Raw genomic sequence first — 17671 nt, forward strand, 5'->3', positions numbered from 1 at the left:
TTTTACACAAGTGAAAGATAAATGTCTCTGCAAAGTGGAGTACTTTGTTTCAAGAGGAACAACACTCTCCACACATTCATTTGTTTAACAGAAATTACTTTTATTAGCATGCTCATTTACATACAGAGGCAAGTCTTACAGTTGACGTGATGACATTGTACTGTGGAGTCTTGAGCTTGCCTGCAGCTTTGCAGTTTGCTGTGAGAGTATTCACGCAGACCAGTTCCTACGAGAGATTTAAAATGTAAGTTATTTGATTTAAGACTATAGACAAGCTATGGTTCAAACAAAAGGTAATAAAATTTAATCTCAGACCTGGAGTAGAAGCTGTTCTTAGAAGAGATTTCACCTGCCCGTGATGTATGTAATGTCACAAATAAAGGTACAAGTAGCATCTGTCTTTCGCAGCCAGCCAATAACCCTTACACAAATACGTCTGCTGACTGGGGAAACCGCAGTTCAGAAGCTCTCTTGGCTTAGCGAAGAGACGGGAAACCTATGAACATCGCTACAGAAACCCGCCTGTTTCGCACTAGTCCGTAACAACACTGACCAAACCCCAGATCGATCGAAGCTCGATGGAATCGATCAGCCAACTGACGCGATTACAGTTTCCCATCCCACAGGCAGTCAGGACTCAGACACCCGCACAAGCAGCACTAAAGCCGTCAGCAATCCCTCCCGAACCCCTCAGCAATCCCTTCCCGGCTCACGCAAGAAGATCAAAGCCGATTTCCCATCCACGGCATGAAACGAGCCCAGCAGTTACAGACTGCCATGGACCCGACTCACGCTGGGGGGCCAACGCTCCTCGTATAAAACGCTACACCGAGGCGGCCCGGTCCATTTACTTACATTTTATTCCTTCTTGGGTTTCACCGTTTTCACAGTGGCCATTGCCGCCCTCTCTGCCTCCGCTTTGTACTGGGGCTTCATGGCCGCTCTGACCGCCTGGGCACAGATCTGGGAGTACCGGATGTAACTACAGACAGGGGGAGGCGAAGCTGAGGGTCAAACGGCTCCCACAGGCCCCTCCGCCCCCGCCTGAGGCGCCGCCGCCACGCCGCCAGCCCAGCCCTCCCCGCCAGCCCCTCGCCTCCGGCCGCCCCGTCTATCGCGAGGGAGCCGCGCTCGGCGCCGCGCCGGCGGTACCTGAGGCCGGCCTGCCGCCAGTAGGCCACCATGGCTGCGGGCGTACGGGCTCCGCGGCCGGCAAGGTCAGCGCCCACCGGAAGGGGAGAAACGGCCGCGCTGCGCCCTAGCCAATCAACAGGCAGGAGCGATCCCCCGCCAATCGCAATCCTAATTGCCTCAGGGAGGCTGACCAATGGCAACTGCTTAGTCGCCCCTCCAGTTACAAGGGCTCTCCTCTGGCAGCGACCAATCAGAGGGCTGAGTGAGCTCTGCGGGGCCCGCCCTTTCCGCCCGAGGTCCCGCGGCGCGGCTGCTGCTCCCCGGGACTCAGCGCTGCTCGCCGCGGGCGGAGGAGGCGGCCGGGGCGCGGCGGGCCGGGGCCTGCACTCCCGCGGGAACCGGGGCGAGTGCCTGTTCTCCCTGCTCCCCCTGGTAGGAACCGCCTGGGAAAGGTTTGGTGCCTTCCCTGTTGGGGGGGCCTCAGCCCCGCCTGCAGGCGTGGCCAGCTGCGGCCTACCTCGAGCGTCCAGAAAAGTCAGGGGGTGTGTCGTCTTCCATGGTTCGGAAGCGGGAATTTGCCAGAAGTACTCTGCACGTCAATTAAGTAAAGAACATAAATTAAAGCCTGGCTCGTCTATGATGCTAATGGCTAGTTGTGTGGCAATTATGTTACTTACATATTAACACATTCCCAAGTAGTCCTGTTGTAATCTAAGAATCCAAGCAAGTGGTTTAAAGCATGTTTTTTCTAGTTAAATCAGTTGTCGTTATCCATGCCATCAGGTTTTTTCTAGATAAGGTTGTAGAGAAGAAAACAGTTTACAAGCACATGGAGCCAATAATTTCTATAAACACCGGCTGTCTTCAGTCTGGCATTTCGATCGACCTGTGGCCAAGCTGTGCCACGTTCAGTTTTATCCTGTTGGACACGATGCCTTGGCATGGGATTCCTCGGGATGTAAGGCCGTTTATGCATACACCTGAAGTTATATTAATAAAAGACAACTTGGCCAACTAGAAGCTATCATCATTGGTTGAGATTTGATGGAAAAATAGGCAATTTTCCATATAGAATTAGCAAAAAGTTATAAGAAGATGGGAATTGTGTTTGATGAAGAATCAATTTGGTCCTAATCTAGCGTTCATGTAAATAATGAGGACTAAGGATTTAAGGATATTATGGATTGGGTTTTTATTAAATCCTTGCACTGAAGTATATATACCTCTTCTCTCTGTTCCTTTCATCCAGAGACAAACCACATCATGAAGTAGGTAAGAATCCCCCAGAAGCAGTACCGGCCTTGAGGAAATGCTGGTGACTTTGGTTCTCTTTGCAGAGAGGCCGCGTGTCTTCCTGCTGATTGCGGTGTCTGATGAAGTGCAAATCCCTGGAAATGACACCATGATTTCCCATCACTGCGCAGCGATGTTCTCACAGTACATTCTTAAAGCAGAGAGGAACTTTCAGCTTTATTGGAGATCTCACGTAGTCCAGAGCCATTGCGATTAACAGTCCACACATCAGCATGTCAGTATAGATCCACCAGAACAGAAAGAGCAATTGTTCACCAGGTACGTCAGAGTCTGTCTCCAGGATAGCATATGACAGAAAGAGAAGATTGCCTATTAGTGTAATTAGTAAGAACACCAACGAGGAAGAAAGGGTGGGAAGACGGGAAGAATTTTCTGTCCTTAATTTGCCCACTTAATCTCTCTACTGAGGTTACTGAAGAAGACTCTAGTTAGTGCCAGTTGTGACAACGTTTTTGAAGTGGACACTTCAGGATGCTACATTCCTTCCATCTTGGGGTTTTTTTAATAACTGCTAAACAACCTTGCTCCTGAATTTGGGGTTCATTTCTAAAATCCATGTATTGCAATCTTTCCTACTTAATGTTAAAGAAGTAACTAGTTAAATGAGGCTGAAAATAATTCTTATTTCCTTATTTATTTTTTGTGTGAGCCTAATTTTGAGACAGACGTGGCGTATTGGACCAAAGGTTTCCAACTTGTAAAAATTAAATCAATTTAAAAACATTTTTTATCACAGCACTTTTAACACAGAAAGGGTGCCAATGAGCTGATACTGAACCAAAACATACTTGTTTTTGAAAACCCAACTGTAACAATGATAACAAAAAGATACAAGAAAGCACCGAAGATTTAAGGAACCCCCTCCCTGCTACCTGTGCAACGTATTTGGTGCAACACGAGTAAAGCACTAATTACATATATTGATAACGGGCATGTTATATACAAATGCTGTTTTAATTGGTAACATCTGATCATTTTATAGATAAAATAATTATCAATAAGATTATTTAAAGGCTCATGGGCAGCCCAGGACACAAATATGGCTTGGAGGAAAAAAATTACACTAGCAGAGTTGGACATCTTTCCAGCTTCATGTCCCTCTGCTCCCGCCCCGCACCTCCTCCGATTCCTCTCCCTACCCCCTCTCTCTCACCCCCACTTTTTCCCCTGGTTTTCTTTTTCCTCCACATCTTCTCTCTGTAGCTCCATATGAAATGCCTCTGCTGACAATTCTGTGCAATGCACTCAGATTTAAATCTGTAATGGAAATACACAACTTGGATGCAATTATCTGCACATTTAGCTCTACTTAGTATTTGTTGATCTTGATAGATAAAAAATGCCGCATGAATTAAAAAAAAATAAAGTTTTGGGAGAGGTACCATGCTGAGACAGAATGTAAATTAGATTAGTGACAGAAATTATGCTCCACAAAAATTCCGGAATATACGTTGATGTTTATGCAAGTATAAACAAGGCACCATTAGAGATTTGTACAACCTGTTTTCATGCCCAGTTCTGTTTAGATACTAGGATATATTTGCAAAGCCTTAAACTTTCTGCAGATAAGAACTTTCAGGGACAGAACTTAGGAAAGAGCACATAGAAGAGGAAAGTTTAGAAAGATATAGAGAGGTTGCAGTGAGAAGGGGTGTGTTAAGAGGGTTAGATGCAGAGATCAAGAGAAGCTGAAGCGGTGCGATTAGCAACATCCAGAAACGTGAGGGTGGATAGGTCTGGGGGAACTCGAGCGGTGAGATTGGAAATGTCCAAAGACACTGAGGGAGTGAGGGAAGAAGCATCCTGAAAAGTGAGCGTGGAGACATCCAGAAAGGGTGTAGCGATGAGATTAGAAACATCCTCAGAGGTTGATGAGGGTAATTCAGAGGAGCCCTGAAACACGAAATAGTTGAAATCGGTGAGATCTAGTGATTCTGAAGAGGTTGAGGACGTGTGCTCTGAGGCACCCAGTGAGGATGGAGGGATTGTACAGGAAAAGTCCAGGGAAGCTGAGGAGGTGGGACTGGACACATGTAGGGAGGGTGAAGAAGTGAGACTGGAGAGGTCTAGAGAGGGTGAAGAAGTAGGACTGGAGAAATCTGGGGAGGATACAGAGGTGAGACTGGAGAGATCCAAGGAGATTGAAGAGCTGTCACCAGAGAGATCCAGAGAGGCTGATGAAGTGAGACTTGATAGGTCCAGTGAGATCGAAGAGCTGAAACTGGAGCGCTCCCAGGAATCTGAAGAGGTGAGACTGGAGAGCTCTAAGGAGATTGAAGAGGAGCTACTGGAGAAGTCTGAAGAGGCCGAAGAGGTGAGACTTGAAAGGTCCAGAGAAGATGAAGTGAGACTGGAAAAGTCCACAGAGGATGAAGAGCTTAGACTGGATAAATCCAAAGAATCTGAAAAGGGGACTTTAAAAAGTTCCAAGGAGGCTGAAGTCTTGATACTGGAGGGGTCCAGGGAGGCCAAAAAAGTGAGACCAAGGAGGTCCAGGCAGATTGAAGAGATGATGCTGAAAAGCCAAGTAAATCCACAACATGACTGGTCTTAAATCAGAAGTGTTTTAAACTAAAGATCTCTAATAACACGCCAAAACAAAACAAAAAGACATAACGAACCCAAATAATATTACTTTTGAAAATAAGTAAGCATACTGTTTTAATCTTTGTGTCTTTTAGCTGTTTGGTGCAGAAAAACTCTAGTAATAAGAGCTCACAGACTTATATTGCTCCTTCACAGAGGACCAGTACAGAAGTACGGGTACAGAATAATACATACAGGAGCTGTCATTCTTCTGTCCTGGTGTGTCTGTCCTTGTTCAGCCAGATTTTAGCATCTATGATAGCCTGACAAAGAATACCCTCCTGTCGAATGCCATCTCCCTGTCCTGAAGGTCTGGAATAAAATAATAATTATGCAATAGAACGGAAATGAAAATGTTTTTGTTCTTTTCCAGATTCCATAGGATATTCAGATACCAGGCTCTTTACTGGTTATGGAGAGAGATTTAAAAAAATACACGGTTGTAAATGGCAACAAGTCAAACTGGGCCTCTGACAATAAAGGTATGAGGGATTATTTCCTCTTGATTCATAACATCTAACTAAAAAAATGTGGTTCTTCCTGGCGATGCTAACAAAAATGGCAAAGACAACAGTATTTTTTCTCTGCAGTGTGTGCAGGATTTATTTTTGGAAGCTAGTGGTATGCTAAACTGATTCTGCCACTAAGAAATACGCATTTCAGCAACAGCGGTTCTACTTGTTTTTCAGATAAAACCAGGTCTTATTTTATTAGTTTTATTTTGTACCTCTGGACATAAAACCTGTACTGTAATAACAGTAATTTTTTATTCGTGGTTAGCTTGAACTGTTTAATAAAAATATTCTAAAGAGAAGTTCTGATAGAAGGCAGACATCTAATTAAAAAGGGAACGGACAGCTTATATTTCAGTTCATAAAGGTGCATCTAATTATAGTATGAGTAGGTCAAGGGGCTGATCTACAGCTGCCTTCTCTCATCTCAAGACTGTGCTGCACAGCAGAGAGTAGGTGAAACCTGCTGTTGCCTTTCCAGACATAGGCACAGGAATGCGCATTCAGTTTTTCAGAGAGTCATCACAAAAGGATTTTTATAGACCAAGAAAGTGAAAGATACACACATAGAGGAGGCTGCAGCTTCTCAGGTGAATCTGCCCAAGCTTTGCCCATGCTATTACACAACCGAGGTCCAGATGCATGTGTAATGGATTTAACATAATCACCATGGATGGAACTCCCACTGAGGTCACCTCTTAACTGAAGCAGGTGCCTGCTGAACATGGACTGAAGTTGAAAGGAATGATGTCTTACTATGCAAATATTAAAACTGTGGGGATTTAGCACAACTCAAAAATTACCAGTCTGAAAAAAAGCTGTTTAGGTACCAGTGATGAGACCTGACACAGTCCTTGAATACACTTAAAATGTATTCATAATGCATCTGTAATTTTAGAGCTCATGCAACATGGTTGTAGTTCTATCAAGAGTACAATGTTTATAGATTAAAAGGCAAAAGAAACAAATTCTTCTTAATGTGCCTAATTTGTGATGACATTACAAGTTTGCTTGCTGACCTATATTCTTAATAAAAGAACAAAAATAATTAACCCCCCAAAACCCCCGACCTTTGCAATCTAACAACACCATAATTTTGTGACTGACTTTATCTTTCTTAAAAGATTTTCAAGTACAGAGGAAGACAAATAATTATACAAAAGGCAAAGTCCAATACAATAAAAAGCCACTATCAACACGATTTCCAGCAGACTAAATTCCATCATCCCTTCACTGTGTTCCTTCTGGCTTAACTTAAAATGGCCAAGTTATTGCACATTTTCCTGTGAAATAACACTGTCAAGAAACTTGGAATTATGGTCACTATTGTATAAAAAGTACAGGTCAGTAATAATGCTTCCTACCTTTGATAGCTGTGGATTTATCTCCTTTCTCTGTCTGGGTAAGCCATACCGGGCTGTGCTGGTAAAGCTCTGCCGTTCTCTCTGCTGATGACCCTAATCTGTTCCACAGCAACTGGAAATCGTGCCATGCTGATGACAGTACGGGTCATCTCCTATTAAATCTCCTCTTGTCTAAGTACAGCACTCCGCACAGAGCACCAGCAGAAAACAAACGCCAAAATCAGCTCTAATCTTGAAGATAAAGTTGCAGTTCTGTGCTGTTTTCTATTACAGGACAACACTTGGAAGGTTAGTTGATGAAGCAGATGAAGACATTAATTTTGAACATTTGGACACCTGGATTCAAAGTAAAATAATTTTGCAGTGCCATCCAAGTTCTCAGCTGTCCATTCTACAAAATCTGGCATAAGGAGGCTCTGGAGGGATCCAGGATCTGCAGAGCAGAATTCAGGTACACTCAGGTTTTAAGAATCTTGTGCATTACTTCCTATTTTAATGTGTTTAATAACTTTTGTTACCTATATTACTTTTTAAATGCTGTTACATTAAAATAGCATGAAAAACATAGTAAAAGATTCTGTTCACAGTTGTTAATAGTGAACAAAAGTTTTAAAAACACTAGGTGACATCAATGGCTGGAGCCTGTTTTCAGAAATTTTTAAGTCTTGTAGGTGCTTATGTTTCTTTGAAAGACAAGGGAGACAGGTTTCTAGGTGATAAGGGCCATTATTGCATCTCACTTTGTAGAGAGGGAACTAACATCACCAGTGCAGCAGCACACTGCTTCTGTTTGTTCTATCTATTCTTTCACGGGAAAAGCAGGGAAATTGCATAGCTTGCTGAATGTCCCTCAAACCTGGCAATTATGAATAGAGAAAATAAAACTATAGAGCATCAGGCTAAGAAGGTTATGTGCTTCTAGTACTTCAGCTAGATCGTTCAGAATATGACACAACTATAAAATATAAATTAATTCCTGATACACACTTCCTTACTCCCAATTTCACAACATACCTACTAGATTTTGCTGCAGCTGCTATGTGTAAATGAGTTTAAATCTAGCTAAACAAAGCAGTTATCTCATAAGTAAACAATATCTACATAGTCCCCAAAAAACGCGTTAACAAGAACTCACCCAAATGATGCTAATTGCCGTATTATAAAACAGATTTCTTACCAGAGTGTCCACAAAGTTGACCAGGCTCTAGGAATATCGAAGTTCACAGCAGGGGCAATTGTTTAATTTGATTCGGTGTAAAAAGGTTTAGGTACGTGTGTTCATTTTATTATATTCAATTGGATCTAACTGATACTATTTTTTAGTTCAGTGTTTTTGAACTTTTTGATCAAAGGACTGTCAAACCTTTCGGGAGAAAAAGAAAATGTAAAAAAGCCATCTTGTGCTCAACTCTTGTGATATATGTGTCTGCGAAGAGAGACTTTAACTTAACAATGTTACTATTTTTTTCTGTTATAATAACATACATTGTTTACAGCATCAAATACTCTTTCTAGTAGATGCAACATGAGATTTTTGTAATACACATTCCAGAGGCAATATAATTTCAGCCCACCCGATAGCTTCCTATAAGTAAGGAGATCCTGTTTCTCCTCTTTCAGTGTGTCTCATCTTGGTGCTGGCTGCATAAAGATTCTGTCACTTCCACTATTCGTAGCTGTTTTGCTCAACAAGTTGACTTGGCTCAACAAAGGGTGTGAAGACCTTGATCTTCAGTGCAAGGGAAGAAGCGGGACAGCACAGCCAGGAACAAGAAGGCAGGCAGAGAGACAGACACAGGACTGTTTCCTTGCATTGAAGGTAAGCAGTTAGTTCAGCTTAGTTGTAATGTGTAACCTCACCTTTAGAGTAATTAAATTCTATGGCAACATATAAAGCAAAGCTACCAAATTATTTGAGAAAGAAAGGAACAGGTCCTGTGCAAGTGAAAGCACAACTCTGACCTTGAGAAACAGAAGGATCCTAAAACGACTCAGTGCTTTCACACAAGCTCTCTTTATCGGCACTCTTCAGTTCTTCTGTAAACGTGAACCTCAACAGGATGCTGCTCTTTCCTTTGAACCGCCCAGCTGTCAATGCCAGGGGCTGTGAACGGCTGCGGTTACTAGACGCTGGTGCTTAGGTTTACTGAATACGACATTTATTGGAAATATGCTAGACTTAATATGCTAGCTTAACTGCAAGCACAGACCACAAGAGACACATCAGCTATGTTGTAGGAAATGGTGATTAAAGTATTTTCTGTTTTTTCCAAAACAAACAACTGATTTGCATTTATAGTTAACTGCTGTGTTACTGAACAGGTGCTGACACCCATTGTCAGCAAGAAGAAATACTTCTCAGGTAAATTAAGCCTTTTTAAAAAGTACTTCATTTCTATTGCTGACTGAAGAAAGTGGCACTGTTTTAGTTTCATATAGACACAAGTTGTTTCAGTGTCACAGTAAATTTAGGATTTTGCTTTCTTCCATGGTAGCAGCTTTCATTTCAGATTGTCAAAAGCGGTACCTTGCAGAACACGGGAGCAGCAGGCAATTGGCAAGGTGCACAAGCACGTCTTTAACAAGTTTATAGTGCAGATGGGTACATGGAAGCTAGACAACTTACACACCTTTAAAAATATTAAAATTCTATGGACCTGTTCTTCTTAGAATGCCTTGCTGTTCATTTAAAACAAGTTAATCCATTATACTGCAGCTTTAGCCATCCCGAGCCTGTTTAGATCAAGAAGTGAAGGACAGGGTAAACTTAATTTACAGTAAAAAAAACCTTTACTAAGTTAGCACCAAAATCCCACCACTGGTATGGCCAATTCTTATATCAAACCTGAGGAAAAGTAGAGTCATAGAATGGTTTAGGTTGGAAGGGACCTTAAAGATCTAGTTCCAACCCCACTGCCATGGGGGACACCTCCTACTAGAGCAGGTAAACGCCTGCTCTCTGATGCCCGGTTTCCTTCCCGGCAGCAATCCACACCTCCTGGGTGCCTGCCCCAAGGCATGGTCGTTCCAGTCGCCCCGGTGGGTGCACTTACTTTTAGCTACAAATCAGGTAAGCAGTTTCATTCAGAAGCAGCTTTCCATAGGCATATGGCTATATCCATACAAATATTTGAGAATTCAAGAGCACTGTGTTTCCAGTAAAACCAGCAGATGATGCAAGTGTTCAGTGTCAACAGAAGAGAGCATTAAGCTTGCCAACACCTCACACTTCCAGTTACTACAATTTAAACTTCTGGTTTTAAATTAATAGCATTTCTAGATGCAACTTGCTTTAGAAGGATGCTTTGGAGACTTGTAGCATATGCCTTCTCCTGGTAGAAATCCTTAATATCTGTGTTGGGAGTATTTAAGGGTCACAGGAACATGAGAAAATCATCCAAAATAGGTAAGACAATGAACAGCAGGGAAACCTAAAGATTTATGACTGAAAGCTTCAGAAGGCGAGCAGCAAGAACAAAAGATTTAACAGTGCCATCTTAAATATTCTCCAGGCCATTGAGCTTTGGCTCTAAAGCTTACTCACTTCTGTTCTATTTCTCAGTAAAATTATATGGGTGAGTTTGAAATTTTACTGATTTAAAAGCCTAAATCTGTAGATAAGGTAAAACATGAATCCAATTTTGGCAAGCTGAAGCAGGTAGGGAACCACCAGAGACCACACTGATTTGTTCAGATCACATTCCTCCATCTCTACCCCTTCCGCCCCCTCCCCTCTCCCCTTTTTTCTTTCTTCCTGGCCCTTTAAGTTTTGTCCCTCCGGCAGTAGCTCCTCTCTCTCATCCACCTCCTCCGTTCCTTCTGACCACCAGACCCCCACAGCTCCTCTGCACTACTTCGGGTCACGCTCACCGCAGTATGGGTGCATTCAGCCACGGCACCCTACATCCCCCAGAGGATTGCCAGCAGTGACCCAGCCCTGCAGCGCTCTGTGACGCTGATCCACAAGGAAGCAAAGAAACCCTCCGAGCAGGTAGGCATAGCGAGCACAGGGCAGGTATCTGCTTCCTTCTCCTGTGACAGGGCAGCACGTACGCTGGCCTTGCTGCACACACAGTCTCCCGCTCCCCATCAAGCAAAGCTGCTTTAGGTGCAGTCTCCTGTTGAGAACGGTGGGTAAACAGACAGGCTGTTACGTGACTGAATGGACCCAAACACTTTGTTCTCTTCTGCTCTTAACAATAGCGAGCATTAGATTCCATGTGCAGAGATACATTCCTTAGCAGGTAAACTGTAGCATACAAATTGCAGTCCAAGTAGACTGAAAATCCTTCCACAGGACCTAGCAAACTGAAATCTGCTTACTAGTTATTGGGTAAGATTTGCAGAAAAGCAGTTATTAAGAAGCAAAAAGAAGACCACAGCAGCTGTAATGTGCATTTTAGGATATGCATTTCAATAAAAGCAGCTATTAACTCCAGAGTATTTCTTCACCCTCCTCATTTCAGGTTACTCACCTAGCAGTTGAAAAAAACCAAATAGATGAGAAAGTTTCAGGAACTACCCAGAACTCAGATAAGATTTTATTTAAAAAGAGCCACATACAGAAAGCCATACTCCCCGACAGAATGAAAATGCAGGCATGTAAGTAAAGCAGGACAAAGAAAATCACGATCTTTCAAGAAGCTGTTGAATGCTTACAGAAATTAAAGTTTTTTTCAGTGCAAGGCCAAACTGTGAGTTCATACTATGTAGTCCTCAGTGCAGAAAAATAAGGAAAAGAAAAAATTGACTTTAAAATGTTAAGTGATGCTAATGGCTAAACAAACATTTAAAATGAGTTTCAAGCATTGCATTTTTGTCAGAAATGCTGGTAAAGTTTTGAAGAAGTTTCACATACACTTTTTAAATTGAAATGCTATCTCAGTTGTAATAACCTGTGAAAGCATGGCAAACCTCAATGATTTGAATTTATTAAGGTAGTCTCAAACCATTTATTTTTAGAAAAATATTTAGTATAGTTAAATTTTTAGAAGTTATATATATATGTATATAACACCTGTTTTTTTCCCCTACACAAGTCTTACAGAAGATTGTGTTCCCATGTGTTTACCACTTAAAATAAGCTCTGGTTCTCTATATAGCACACACCATTAAACCGGCAATTCCGGTAGAACAGAAACGGCACGCAACATAAAATGTGCTGGAACAGGTGACATCACAGTTCTGAAAGGCTGAGAGTCTTGAAATTACTGGTAAGCTTAGAATCAAAATTCCAGGAAAAGCCTCTGGCACCAAAACACAAGCACCCGCTAACCCAGGGCTGTGTCCTTCCCTGGTTCCGTCACACCCCAGGAGGCTCCCGGGCCAGCCAGCCCCGGCGGAGGGCAGCAGCTCTACCAGCAGCCCGGTGCTCTGGGAAAGGAGGGGTGTCAAGGTCTGACCTTCACGTGCCCACAGCTAGTAACTGCTGACAGTACCAGGAATCTACAGCAAGTACCAAGAAACAAACACAAACTGCAGAAAACTTTTTATTCTCAAGGTTTTCATTTAAAGAACCTCGTATTGTGAGCAAATTAGTTCAAAAGGTAAAGGACCTTCTGGAATTTGGAACACTATGGTTACATTAAAGGACAACACAATATTCAGATGATGTAACAGGTCGGTTTTGGAGCACGATCAAGTTAATGAGTGTATCGTTAACATTCTTTAATATCGCTTCCTCTTACATTTAGGTATCTCTTTAGCCAACTTCTCAAAGGTTTTTTAGTTCTTTCGGTGGTTCTTTGCAATTTTCAAGTGAACACCTACCATTCTTAGATGCCCTGACAGCCTGCAGGATTTTAAGGCTCTGTGCTTATTGTACCACTTTATTTAACGGGCTTTTGGAAATGCAGATACTTATTCCAGAAGTTTAAGATACAATTTCATTTTAAGTTACTGCATGCCCAGCTCATTAATGTCACAATTAGGAATAGGATGTAGGTCTTAGTAGATAAGAGACACTTTGTGTGTTTTACCTATATTGACTGAAAACCAATTTGAGTACCGTGTTAGCTCAACCTGTCAAACAAGTTAAAAACCTTATCAAAAAATATTTTATACATTCTTTTGTATTTCAAGCGTCAAGTAATAAACTTTCTGTTAAACCAAGTTGTATCACACAACTATCAAAAATTAACAAACAGAACAATGCCGGAACAAACCATTCTGCTTAATTTTGGGCTTGGTCCCAAAAGAGGTAGTCCGTAAGTCACACAAAAATAAAAATTCCACAGAAGTTAACTTAACAGGCCAGTCTCCTCCACCATATTTAGCCTCATCGCTAAGTGAGGTGATTTCGTATCTGAAAACATTATAAGTTAGTGTTCATGTAAATATAAGAACTATACTTGAAAATTACTTCTTCATCTGTAACCGAAATTCGGTCCAGCTGAACCAATATATTAAACTAGGCTTTGTGCATCGGCCTCATTAGTAAGAATTCAGCTTTTCTCCAAATTAAATTTGAAAGATGCCTAATACACAGGTATGCCTTTAAATAACAAAGGATACATGTATTAAGGTTTGGAGAGAAGCTTCAGATCATTAAGCCTCGTTAGTAATACAGGTATATTTACTATCATTTCTCTACAAAGGCTGCTGCTGCCATTGAATTCCTCATGGTTCCTCTTGCTGAAGCTGTGAACTCTTCAATTTCAGCGTTCAGTCTATTAATTACCCACTCCAATGCTTCGCGGCCCTACAGTTAAAGAAAAGTTTATCAGTGTATAAATCTCAGCAAATAAGTACATAGGTTAAACCCTGTCTTGCTGAAAATGACTAAAGACACAAGAGTTGAAAATGGAAGAAAAGGTACAGAAATACGTGCCTCCGTGATATTTTTTACTTCACTAACCAGAGTACTGCAGGAACATGGACTGCCTTACATTTCACAAGAAAAGTCCTGATGTCAGCAGCGCTCGCGTTACGAACCACACTGTTCTGCCATTCTTGAGGCTGAACTCAAGACATCTTTGGATTCCCAGAGGACAGGCTTTCAATTAAAACACTGCTTCATTACTCCCACATAACTCCTTCAGATCTGTCTGGAGGCATATCCTTTTTCAATAGCAAAAACTAACAGACGGCATCAAGAGGGCAGCAAGAGAGTGACTGTTAAGTGACTGGAGATGTTTTTCCAGTGAAGATTCAGAGAGCTTTGCCAAAAATAATTTATTATCTCCATCACAAAAGGAAAAAACAAAGAGGAAGTTCAGCAAGCCGAGCATTCAGTCTCTACGGTAAAGGCACCAGAACTATGCGGACCCCTCTTAAAGTTGCTGACAAAGGCAAAAAGTAAACCAGAGATTTGTATTCTCGCTGTCACTTAGCCAGCGGGCACACATTTCACACTTACTTTCTTAGCATTGGAGGAAATTGTGTTTGCCATTAGCCCTTCTAGGTAACTGCTGAGACTGACACCTTTTACTGATATTATTGCTTCTTGGGTCAAAATGGTTCTGAAACAGAGAGCAGGAAACTGAATTATTCTGAGTAGTTTAAACAAGAATACATTGCTGGAAGAAACTCACTCCTCCCCACCAAGTACAAACTCCCATCAGCTTCCTTGTGTAACACAGAACTTCTTGCCCTACAAACACAACCCACTTGCACCGCACTCACCTGCTTTATGCCTCTACTTGTAAAATAAAGGCCTAGAGTCCCTGGTGCTCTGGAGAAGCAATGCCACTACAGAAAATGGCAATCCACTTAATTCCTTTTTAGACAAGTTACCATAGCAAAGGTAGAATCATAGAATCATGGAATTGTTGAGGTTGGAAGGGACCTTTAAGATCATCGAGTCCAACCTTTAGCCTACCCTGACAAGAGCCACTTCTAAACCATGTCCCTAAGTGCCCCATCTACCCTTTTTTTAAACACCTCCAGAGATGGTGAATCCACCACCTCCCTGGGCAGCCTATTCCAATGTTTAATAACCCTTTCAGTGAAAAAATGTCTCCTAATATCTAATCTAAACCTCCCCTGACGTAACTTGAACCCGTTTCCCCTTGTCCTATCACTTGTCACCAGGGAGAAGAGGTCAGCCCCCATCTCTCTACAACCTCCTTTCAGGTAGTTGTAGAGGGTGATAAGGTCTCCCCTCAGCCTCCTCTTCTCCAGGCTAAACAACCCCAGCTCCCTCAGTCGTTCTTCATAAGGTTTGTCCTCCAGGCCCCTCACATCCAGGTGATGGAAACCTCAGCTTCTGCTCAAGGGAAACCATGGGCAGCCAAAGTCCGCGCTACTTCAGGGCAGTTTCAGAACAAGGGTACTTACTTGTCCGGCTCGCGAGGGTGTGGTTTATAGACAAGCCTCTCATCTACTGACACCAGGTTTGTAAATGAAATCTGCGGAATGCAAGACAAGATTACCCCTTGATAAAAACATTAAAGGAATGTAGTAAATAAAACTGCACATTCAAAACTGTTTGTTTATATCCGACTTAAACACTATAGTTTTTCTACGAGTATTAAGGTCGTAGAACAAGACAGAGAAATCTCCAAGTGCCACATCTGCTGATCTAGTTCTCTTCCCTTAAGTTTTTGCATCGTTTACTAATATACACTACCACATCGGAAAGAACATTTCAACAGTGGGTCTGACAGATGGAGTGGTACGAAGAGGGAGATGTCACACGATTAGGAAATGGTTACAGTGTATACCAAATGGCTTTTAAAATTTTGTTCTCAACACCCCCTGCCCCAAACTACCACCATCTGCTCATCAGCGTGTCCAGCTTTGGTCCTGACAAGGTTCATCAAGCCAGTAGCTCTTTCCTGAAAAACCAAACTGGTCAACTACAAACACATTACTTACTTAAACCTTTAGCTTCTGTTGTTGTAAGGCAATCTTCAAGTAATTTTCAAGATTATTTTCCTTTTCAAATTTACTAGAATCTGTAATCTACTTCAGTTACACAAACGCAGCTACTTACATTACGGGATTTAAGCTCCATTGTTTTTTTCACTGGGTCAACAACGGAGTGCTCCTGGACGTAGGTCTTTGTTCTGCACGTGCCAATGAGCTAGGGGACAGGCAAACATACACAGAATTAATATGCGAGCCAACTGCAATTTTGTTAGTGTGTATATAAATGTGTAAATAGTAGTTACCATATTGAACAGACACTGAGACCACAGAATTAGGGTTTAGCTTAAAGTAAGTCTATGAAGTAGAGGTAGATGTCATTTTCAACATGGAAGCAACCCAAGATCCAGGCAAGTTGTGGCGCCCCATGTCAGCAGCTGTTGAGCTTTCCTGAGGCATAAACGCCTTCATTTTTAACCCACTGAGGTTATGAAGCGATACAGGTCTGTCACGGCCCCTGGCCACAACCCGCCCCCAGCCCCGCGCCGGCGTACGCACCGACTTGACGATGGCGGGGATGCCCCACTCGGTGCTGAGCAGGCGGTGGCTGTGCAGCTTCCCGCCGGCGTCCACCTGCCTCTGCAGCACGTCCACCCCCACCACGCCGGGGTTCATGGGGTTGGGGTACTTCTGCATGGCCGCCGTCGTCACCGTCTCCCAGGGGTGGCTGCCCAAAGAGGCGACACACAACGTCACACCCTCGGCTTTTAGCAGGGCTGCTGTTAGAGCTCAACACATCAGTCGATACGTATTTTTAAGGCAGTTCGATTTCCAGTTCTCAACCCTACACGTGTGTCCCGTCCCCCCCTTCCCCCCGAGGGAAGGCGTCCGTCCGGGGCCGGGCAGCTGAGCCTACAGCACCGCGGTGACCGGCACCCCGGCGCTCAGCCGCCTCCTGGCTCGTCATTGGCAAGACGTCCCTGAGACGCAGTGCCGAGACACCGCAATTCCTGCGGGTTTCAGCAATACCGGGGTAATCTATTCAGCTGGTACCGTCCTCTAACAACGGTCTCCTTCGGGTGATTTTCCACACGGGTGTTCTAGAGCCCTGGCGCCCCGACAGCGCGGAGCGACCCCAGGGGCGAGGGCAGCGCCGAAGGCGCCCTGCACCGCCCGCCCCCCCGCTCCCGGGCCGCGCCCCGGCCGGTGCCCGCGGCAAGGTCAGGGGCGGCGCTGCCGGCGGAGCCCGGTCCCGCAGCCCCCCCTGGGCCGGCCCCGCTCCCCCCCCGCGCGGGCTCACTCGAAAACGTGCTCCGAGGTCCAGATCCTCATGGCGGCGGCGGGGCCGGGGCGGCCACCGCCGCGCTCCCCTGGCTCTCGCGGGCCGCGCTCCGCCGGCAGCGCCGCGCCTGCGCAGAGAGCGCCCGCCCGGCGCGGGGCGCTGCCCTCCAATCGCCGCGTGGCGCTGGCCTGGCGTCACGGGGCGCGCACCGCGTGACGGTCACGCAGGCGGTGGCGGCGCGGGAGGTGCGTACCGGGCCCGCTTCCGGTTCCGGTGCGAGGGGGGGTGGCCCCGCCCTGTGGCCGGTCCCTGGCGGTGGCCGGTGAGGGGTGGCGGCCGCAGGCCGGGGATCCTGCCCGCGCCGCGACTGCGCGGCCTATTTCACCTCCCCTCCCCTCTCGTCAACCGGGCACGGGGCCTCGGTGCCGCTCGGAAACGCCTCCGGTTGCGCAGGCGCGTTGCGCGGCGCTGTGCGACTGTGACCGGTGCGCGGCAGCTCCGCGCTCGCGGGTCCCTCGGGAAACACTTTACCGCCGCGGCAGCGCGCTGACGCCACCGCTGGCCGGGGCACGCGTCACCGGCGGGGCCGGGGTCAAACCCCACGCGCTGCGGGTCGCCGGGCGCGCGGTGTCCCCGGTGGCGCGGGCCGGGCCGGGCGCCCCGCCCGGGAG

At 44.8% G+C, this 17671-nt stretch overlaps 3 protein-coding genes across 7 annotated transcripts; 1 reads left to right on the forward strand and 2 right to left on the reverse strand.

The window, feature by feature from the left end:
* Nucleotides 1-79: 79 nt before the first annotated feature.
* Nucleotides 80-1628, reverse strand: ATP5F1E (ATP synthase F1 subunit epsilon). Of its 5 annotated transcripts, none has more exons than XR_012589676.1 (4): nt 1153-1311; nt 856-982; nt 316-475; nt 80-226 (listed from the first exon to the last, which is right to left on the reverse strand). XR_012589676.1 is itself a non-coding variant. In XM_074605592.1 (4 exons), exons 1-2 carry the CDS (start codon nt 1182-1184, stop codon nt 859-861), a joined length of 156 nt encoding a protein of 51 aa, XP_074461693.1. In that variant the 5' UTR covers nt 1185-1311; the 3' UTR covers nt 80-226; nt 316-349; nt 856-858. The 5 variants fall into 5 exon arrangements, 2 of the variants coding, with proteins under 2 accessions (XP_074461693.1, XP_074461692.1); XR_012589677.1 differs by having other exon boundaries at nt 316-496; XR_012589675.1 differs by having other exon boundaries at nt 316-508.
* A 2489-nt stretch (nt 1629-4117) lies between these two features.
* Nucleotides 4118-11280, forward strand: LOC141750441 (uncharacterized). The gene is made up of 4 exons (XM_074605489.1): nt 4118-4201; nt 4358-5516; nt 7184-7361; nt 8531-11280. The coding sequence occupies exons 1-2, from the start codon at nt 4118-4120 to the stop codon at nt 5000-5002; spliced, it is 729 nt and encodes a 242-aa protein (XP_074461590.1). The 3' UTR covers nt 5003-5516; nt 7184-7361; nt 8531-11280.
* A 149-nt stretch (nt 11281-11429) lies between these two features.
* PRELID3B (PRELI domain containing 3B) lies at nt 11430-17182 on the reverse strand. Its single transcript, XM_074605587.1, is given in 7 exon segments — nt 11430-13541; nt 13544-13610; nt 14268-14370; nt 15188-15258; nt 15846-15935; nt 16277-16445; nt 17019-17182. Coding segments are annotated over 7 exon segments (645 nt in total). The 5' UTR covers nt 17051-17182; the 3' UTR covers nt 11430-13428.
* Between the last annotated feature and the right edge of the window lie 489 nt (nt 17183-17671).

This window comes from Larus michahellis, chromosome 12 (assembly GCF_964199755.1).
Source record: "Larus michahellis chromosome 12, bLarMic1.1, whole genome shotgun sequence".
NCBI lineage: Eukaryota > Metazoa > Chordata > Aves > Charadriiformes > Laridae > Larus > Larus michahellis.

Coding starts and splice junctions, on each gene's coding strand:
- ATP5F1E (XM_074605591.1), bottom strand. CDS start 1,184: ATGGTGGCCTACTGGCGGCAGGCCGGCCTCAG. Junction 983..1,152: donor TGGCGGCAGGCCGGCCTCAG/GTACCGCCGGCG, acceptor CCCTGTCTGTAG/TTACATCCGGTACTCCCAGA.
- LOC141750441 (XM_074605489.1), top strand. CDS start 4,118: ATGCAGAGATCAAGAGAAGCTGAAGCGGTGCGATTAGCAACATCCAGA. Junction 4,202..4,357: donor GGTCTGGGGGAACTCGAGCG/GTGAGATTGGAA, acceptor AACACGAAATAG/TTGAAATCGGTGAGATCTAG.